General features: G+C 37.1%; 1 protein-coding gene across 1 annotated transcript; it reads right to left on the minus strand.

The window, feature by feature from the left end:
- Nucleotides 1–553: 553 nt before the first annotated feature.
- Nucleotides 554–8,438, minus strand: hscb (HscB mitochondrial iron-sulfur cluster cochaperone). The gene is made up of 6 exons (XM_042487655.2): nucleotides 7,957–8,438; nucleotides 6,547–6,643; nucleotides 2,829–2,918; nucleotides 2,520–2,664; nucleotides 967–1,014; nucleotides 554–805 (listed from the first exon to the last, which is right to left on the minus strand). Exons 1-6 carry the CDS (start codon nucleotides 8,313–8,315, stop codon nucleotides 711–713), a joined length of 834 nt encoding a protein of 277 aa, XP_042343589.2. The 5' UTR covers nucleotides 8,316–8,438; the 3' UTR covers nucleotides 554–710.

Raw genomic sequence — 8,438 nt, forward strand, 5'->3', positions numbered from 1 at the left:
GGTGCACAGAGGTTAGTGCACATCCATTCATGAACTCGAACTTTACACCGATCATAGATCTTCCGTTCATCAAGTAATCCTCATTCAATGGGGTCTTCCTGATTATCACAGCATTAAAGCTACATATGAAGCCAACATAAATAATTCAATAGCTTGTCTGCCTCAATAAAGGACTTCCTTATGGCCTCATATCCAGTTTGTACAACAAGTACTGCTCCTCTGCATGATGATTGTCAAGGTGTTATGTCTCCACCTAAAGGTACCCTGAGGAACTGAATGGCAGTCCTGAACCTGTGTGTGAGCCCCACATGACAAAATGCTGAACTGATAGGCAGGATAATCATATAACCACTCAGAGCAGCACATTTAATCAGAGCCAATTATAGATCTCTGTCATATTTAATGATACATTAGGTACAAGTGGATATGATTAGGGTTGTAAAATTAGTGGAATTCAAGGGAGATACTGTATGCTTCCAATTACACCCTCATATCTGTACAACTTTTAATCAAAAAATAGCAGATTAAGTACAAATCACAATTAATTCAGCTGTGTATTATGCATTACAAGTAGTTTTATTATTCAACTCGAACAATAAATTTGCATAATCCCGAGACAAATAATACAATAATTTGTGTGCTTCTGTACAAAACTTTTTTTTAAGTAGCTAAAGATATGAAATAAAGTGACACTAAGTAGGGGGAAAAACTTACATGAATTCAGAAAGTTTTTCCTTCACTTTCTCTTCAATGTTTGCATAATATTTCATTTGGGCAAGCAGGACTTTGGCGGCTTGAAGCTCTCCTGATTAAACAAAAAAAAAGAAAGAATGAGAGTGCAAAGGGAAGTTCAATCACAGACTCACTCAGTGACTTGAAGGAAAGCTTCAGTTTAGATTACAAAACAAACAAAGGAATGAGTGGGAGGAACAGAAAATGTTTCAGTGCAACTTCTGAATATAATACCTTTAAGAAGGGCAGCGTCAATCTCCTCCGTTAGGACTGCCAGTTTCCCTGCAAAGTGAGGAGAAGACAAGTTCCAGTTCTGCATGTGTTAACAAGACATGGCGCACAAAGCCCACCATCCTCTGAGACAAACTGCTTGAATCCACATTTGAAAAAATCAAAAACACATACACAGTTTGATGTGTGTGCCATGTGCCACACGGATATAATGAGACATTTAGTATCTACACAAATTGAACAGTACATGTAGACAGCGATAAATCTCTCATGCATGCATCATTCATTGCTCTGACGTTCCTAATCTCGATGTGTATTGCACATACATTCTATCAGTCAGTAGTTATTGATATTTTCTTGAAATCATGTTCCTTTTTTGACACGATTTACAGTCATGCCATTTGTTCTGCATTAGCCCTTCAGTGATTCTCGAATTACCTTTCTATACAGTAGTTTTTGTCATTCCTGCCCTGGATTTAAATTGCCCACTTATGCATACAAACAATGTGAATTTATTTCATTACAATGCAAACAGATACATAAGTTGCTCTGGGAGTGCTGGCAAGTGTCAAACTGCACTTGCTGTTACTATGGTAACCACAGGTGTCACCAAATCAGCCAGAACTGAAATCTTAAAGATAATGTGTATAAGATTGAGGGTGGCAGAAATTGACTATAATATTCTGAATTTTGTTCTCAATAGTGAATAATCACCTGAAATTAAGAATGGTTGTGTTTCTGTTAGCTTAGAATGAGCCCTTTATATCTACATAGATATGAAGAGCTCATTCATATATGTAGATAGTGGGGCATCTTCCACTGAGCCCGCAGAGAGCGTCAAGGACAACAGCAGAAAGCAGCATGGAGGCCAGTGAAAATGGTACGGTCATCACTTTCAAACTCGGTGCAGACTAATTTGGAACAATGTTTGAGCACTGCTTGATCGTAAACAGACAATGCTTTGAGTTAGTGCATCATCGCATCTCACTGGTAAAGGGGCTAAAATAAGCACGCTCACCTGGATGTTGTATTTCCATCACTGCCAATTGAAGCTGATATATACCCATGACTTCAGCAGAGTCATTTGACCTGGGTGTGAATGCAGATTATAACCTTTCCCATTACATACAAAGTCAAATGTTAGCAAGTGTTTGTATTTTTTTTCAATGGATAAAGGCCTTTAGAAAGGGACTGGTATTCCACTGGCTTCAAACTGCAACCTCACCGCTAGATGTAACTAAATCTTGCACACTGGTCCTTTAAGAATTACAATTTACCCCTTGATACAAAGCATGTCCAAGCCCTTGTGCTTTTAGCCAAAAAGTGAGCTCAATTTCTCATACTGTTTGTACCATTTTATAGATTTTTTGAGGCCTGAAGAGGCAAAACTAGTCATTAGACTTGTCAAAAATATGAAATAACTACATATCTGATGTGTCAGCATCAATTAGAAAGGCACATGTACTCATCCACTCGTGTTAATTTATGACCAACACTCAGCTCAAATTACTCAGCCAGACTTTCGCTCAATAAATTGAACGGGCATATTTATTTACCTTTTGTGTCTTGGCCAATGTTATTGGCTTCCTCGGGAGTCTGTGCTTCATCAAGGGCTTCATTGATCTCCATCAGCTCCATTAGAAATTCTGAATCCACCCCGGAGTCGGTGCCATCTTCTATACCCATCCCCTCCAGCTCCAGCTGAAACATAGGACGGGACTTCATCAAACTCAACTGCTTCGTTAAATACATGCTACTACTTTTGACTGTCATATGGTGAAGATGTTTCTCTAGAACAAGCGATCAGACAAGCAGAGCTTGCAGTTATGAAAATAAACTATTCATTACAGGGATTTCAAACTCACCATATAAAGACCACGACTCAAAGGCTTAAGTAGCGTCTGGTATGCTTTGTTCACAAGAGCGGAGTGGCTTTCTGAATACTCCTGTTCTTTCTGCAAAAGAGGGTTCTGTTCAGTTTGCTTCTAATGATGCTCAGTCCACATTTATTCATTAAAAAGAAAAAGAAAAGCTGTTTTATTGTGATTTTTAACTACCATGCTGTGCATCTGAAGCAACACATATTCGCATCTTCCAAAGTTACACATCAAACTGTCACAAAGGGGAATTACATTTGAGTTATATTACACCTTGTCATCCCAATCTATACCAATGTCAATTTTCTAAACACCAAATCCTTGGCGATACTGACAATTAGGTGTATGACATACAGCTCCTCTTTTGTAGTCGAGCAGTTTGGGACCCTTCAAGGGATCCAGGTGTAAGTTTGACACGACAGACGTGTGGAAACAAGACGGGGAGGAAAATATCTTGGAAATGGTTGGCAGATCCGAGTACATTTTGCAGCTATCAGGTCTGTCAGCTCTTGTGAAAATCAATAGTCTCAAGCTCAGGCCCATGGGCCCATCGTGTGGAGCTGTTTCTGTAATAACAACCAGTGCAGTAGGTGGCTGCCTTGTAGCCTTGTATAAGTAATGAGTTTTCTATATATGATGAGGACCCCCGAGGCTGGAAGATGTCTAATTAAGAAAAAATGGCCAGAGGTGCTGATAAATAAAACAGTGTCGGTACAATATTGGACAGGTTGTGTGTGAAGAAACCATTTAAGCTACCTCTCCTCCCGAATATTAGTTAAGCTTTCATATCATATCATGACAACATGCATTGTGCTTTTGCACCTGGGTGTACAGAATAAATTGCGTGCAAAGAAACACACCTCCGCTCCTTGAATTCATAATGCTTATTCTTCCAAAATGCCTGGCAATTTTTTTTAATGATCCATGAGGGGGAACTGGATAATGTGAACATTTAGTCACCACTTTGTCAAATAATCTATAACCATATTCAACTTTTAACTGCTCAGATGCATTTGGACAACTCTTATTTCTTTCTGTGATGTTTTTAAAGCTGCACCAGTCGAGGCTTTTCTGTAAAATATAAGCCTGCCTGTCTAATCAGCCTAACTGTGCTTCGGGCTGAATGTGATTTACCAAGTACATCACACCTATTTTTCCTCACAAAATTCTGGTATTGGAAAGGTGCACTTGTCTGCCTATAAGAAGTGACAAATCAAAAGTGAAGAGGGAAAGAGGAGCAAATTTATTCCCTTAACAACAGTGAGTGAGTGCTCCATCCAAAGACAAGTGGACAAACCAAAATTACATCTATTTTCTGTCTTTTCCCTTTAGTGTCTTCCAGTATACACCGTCACCATGGGTTTTCTGTGTGCATTTTACTAATGACATTCTATATAATTACCTAAAGGGGTGCTCAAAGCAGATGAGGCTAAGATATTTTAGTCCCTAGTATGGGTCTAGCTCCAAAAGCACTGCATCATAGGTTTTCCCAAATTGCAACATGATAGCACATTTTACTAGATCCTTCCTGCTAGGTGAACACTCATGTCTTTTAATGTTTGTTATTTTATGCGGGCTGCTCGAGCCACTTGAGTGTCTTGATGCAATTTTTTCCGGTGGCAACTCATAGTATTTCAGCCAAAATATCCCCTAAGGCACAAAAAGCATTTTCTCAATCAACCACCACTGTAATAGAGGCTTTGGTCAACACTGACAACACCAACAGGACACCTCAAACTTCAAACAAGGTTAATTATGACTCTTTCTGTTAGGGATTTTTGATCAATAGAGGTTTTACATTTGTGAAACTTTCCTCGAGCTGAGAAAAGTGGTTTAAAAATCTCAAGGCTGGTTCCAGCAGGAGAAACACAACTGCGCATAATTGCAGAAGTAAAACCAGACGCTAGAAACGTTTTTGGCATATGCACCAGGCGAGCAACTTCACTGGAATGAATGGGCGCCATCTTAGCATCCTGTATCTAGTTATTAGTGTACATCTATGGTTGTACACTTTTCACTTCGTACTGTGGGATGCTTTGAGTCCACTGTGTTGGGTATAATAATTCAAACTATACATATAAACAGCTCTACATAATGGCAAACTCACTATGTAGTGGACTATATGGTGAATAATGAGGGATTTCGACCACAGCTATAATAAAAGAGCATGGGTCCCTTTAACATTACAGCGTAGTAACAAAATCTGAACTCAGCTGGAGACGCATGATAGACACAGGTGTGAACAACTATGCGTCTCATCTGTCCACTTGTGTTTCGACCCCTGAAACAAAAGTTAATAACAGGTACCAACAGGTTCTATGACATTATCGTAGATATGTCCTCCAGAGCCATGAAAAACATAGTACAGCTGTTTTCACAGTATTCCTCACAACTCCTAACCGACCTGCATGTGAAAGGCCCTTTTAAAATCACATTTCAATTACCAGTTGCCTTCTAAAAATATGAGATATCTGATCTTTGTCGTGACAGTAAATTGCATAATCAGGTATACTGGTTATTGGGTTTCAGTTTTGGACTGCTGGCCATATAAAATGAGCAGTTTCAATATGTTACCTTCAGTGCAGGGAAATGATGGCCATTTTTCATTATTTTTTGACCTTTGATAAACAAAATGATTTATCGCTTACTTGTGAAAATAATCATAGGGATTAATTAATTCTGCCCTATTTTCAATGTTGTCAGTTCTTTGGGGCTTCAGTTTTTTTCTCCACTGACCAAATATGTCAAAATTTGGATTTCAGCTTTGACTGCACAGCTTATTTTTGACATGTTGGTCATTATTTCTCCCTTAAAAGTCTTTGATTGAGTTAGGCTGTCAATGCCGCAAGTCCACTGTAACAAGAGTTATAAAAGACAAAATTGACTTGTCTTTTGACAAACTTCGCTTGCTTAACTTGTATTTCTTTTACTTACTTAAAACATTCCATTGAATTTGTTTTGTAAACTTTATTTGTCCCACAACTTCCCTCTCTCATGCTTGTGCTTTGTAGAGTTTTAATACTTGTTTGGTTATACTTTACTCTTAATCATTGAAATAGATGTCATTTAACCTTGTTTCCTTTTCTTTCTTTTAGATTTATTTAGTCACGAATTGGACATCTTGACAGGTAACAGCAGGAAGTAATAATAATAATAAACCAGTTCCAGGTCCTGTCCATGCTGGCTGAGTGGAAGCAGCCATCATTAATGTTATTAGATACATATCTGCTTTTCCTGTCAAAATATCATCAATCATACTATGAAGTTCCAAAATATAAAGCTTTTTTATGCACTCATTTCCACTATATATTTTTATTTATTTTTTGGTAGTTTTCCTCTTGTCTTTCCATCTTTATTTCTTTAAACAATGCTCTTTTTGTTTTCTCAGTTGTTTTGCTTTTGATTTCTTGCATTTCTTTCCTTGCCTTGACCTTGTTTTCTTGGGAAAATTCCTTTACGGGGGCCTAAATGTGTCAATGTCTTTTAACAAACCCATCTTTCAACTTTGCCCAGAGTTATTCCCCTGACCAAATCACAATGAATCATACTAACAAAACAAGAATGCACATCGAAGTGGCCTAATAGGGACAAAGGGTCACATCCAGTTTCCTGTGTAACACTTGTACTAATAGCCGGGACAGCCTCAGCTGACTCTTGAACCATGTTACTAAACTGATTCAGATTCCCCTCACATTCCTCTGCGTACCACAGATCTCTGGCTGAAGTTGTCTGGGTGTAGAGATCGCTGGAGCTGCAAGTATCTTTTCTGCAGCTTGTGTGTGTCCAGTGTGAATGTGTAGTCACTGAAAACAAGCAACACATGGCAGCATGAATACGACGTTCATCAGAATCAGAAATACTTCATTGATTCCCAGGGGGAAATTATGGTTCGTTACAATTGTTTTGATGATAAGATAATAAAAGCAATTACCACTAGCATGTGAATATTTAAAAATTATAAATATGTATAATGTGCTGAGTGCGTAAAGTGTGTATTTTTTTAATAAATAAATCAAAACAGAAGTACAGTGATAATTTGAAACAAATAGCACTAGTGTGCAAATATTTAAAATTATGAATATGTATAATCTGCTAGGTGTGTACATCGTGTAAAAATTTAACTATAGTACTGTGCAAAAGTCTTAGGCCACCTTGAACTTTGTTATTTTAGCAAAGTTATAATAATCATACACTTATTTCTCAGTAGTCACTAAAATACAAACAGAACAGACACAAATAAAAAAACACAAATATTTCTGAATAAAACAAAGTATTAAAGTAAAGTATTTAGTGTGACCTCTCTTTCCACTTAGCATGTCTTAAACTCTCCTGAGCAGACAATATTAGCTTCACTATACTAATATTCTGGTGTTTTTACTTAAGGTTGCATTCACGTCAAAAACTCAATATTGATTGTTTGAGTTACCTTTTGTTATGATTTCATGTTTCACACTAAACGATGGTTTCTGTCTGAAGAAGGTATTTTGTTCTGACTTTTTGGTGTTTTAATGTTCTCTGTATTCTTTTATGGTATCTTAATAAAGAGACTGAAAAAAAATGTATCAACTTATTTCAATGTTGCTAAAACAAAAAAATCTATGGTAACCTAAAACTTTTGCACAGTACTACAGTTTATATTTTTACACACTTTACACACCTAGCACATAATACATATTTATAATATTTAAGTGTTCACACACAAGTGCTATTTTTTTATTATTACTGTGTTTCTGTTTTATATTTTTACATACTTTGTGCTGGTCCTTATTTTTCCTTTCTATTATTTTCTATGCTTGGCATCAGAGTGACTGTAATGAACCACAATGCTGCACAGTGCTGTATGTGCCTTATGCTACATAGCAATGTATAAAACTAGTATGTAAAGTTAGAAATATAAAATATGGTGCTACAATGTACAACAGATATATATATATATATATGTGCAATACGTGTAACGTGTTAAATATAGCCTACATTTAATATTTGAAAGAATACTGCACATTTGGATAACTGCATTTTAATCATGCACCAATTACTGCAGTTAATAGGGAGTATTAATAATTATTGAGTAATACATAGATGATGTACGTAATGATGAATAAAACAATATACTTACCAATCCATAATCTTAAAGTAGGGTGTCCCCTCTTCAGGAGGCTGGACTACTTTGCATGACTTGCAGAAGAACGCAGGTCTTTTATCAAGAGGCTGTTCGCAGCTCCAACACTTCAGTTTGGTTTGTCCTGTACAGTAATTCCGGGGTGAATTAGTGTAGTATTTTGGCTTCCTTTCAATTCCCACAGCTTTGATGTCCATGTTGTTGTCCCATGTGTCCTTCTTGAGGAAGCTGGTGGACATACAATGTGCTGAACATGTAACAGTTTTATAAACAGACTGTCGGTTCGTCATCAGCCAGTTTGGGTGCAGTATAGCTCGCGACGAGCACACCATCCGAAAATAGTTCAAAGACAACATTTCCGAAATAAAAAGAAACTATTTAATGTTGTTAAATCTGTAAAAATATAAAATATTCTCGCTGTCAAAACATAAACATCACCTCTTTCAGAAAGCTAGAAGAAGAGCGTTCTTCTTCTACGT

This window comes from Plectropomus leopardus, chromosome 4 (genome assembly GCF_026936395.1).
Source record: "Plectropomus leopardus strain MGB_pleo_1.0 chromosome 4, ASM2693639v1, whole genome shotgun sequence".
Classification (NCBI taxonomy): domain Eukaryota; kingdom Metazoa; phylum Chordata; class Actinopteri; order Perciformes; family Serranidae; genus Plectropomus; species Plectropomus leopardus.

Bases quoted from the DNA above. Each gene is read 5' to 3' on its own strand.
- hscb (XM_042487655.2), bottom strand. From the start codon at position 8,315: ATGTTGTCTTTGAACTATTTTCGGATGGTGTGCTCGTCGCGAGCTATA. The intron at 6,644-7,956 runs GTAAGTATATTG...GCTTGTTTTCAG, and splicing joins TACTTTAAGATTATGGATTG to TGACTACACATTCACACTGG. The intron at 2,665-2,828 runs GTGAGTTTGAAA...CCTATGTTTCAG, and splicing joins TGAGTCGTGGTCTTTATATG to CTGGAGCTGGAGGGGATGGG.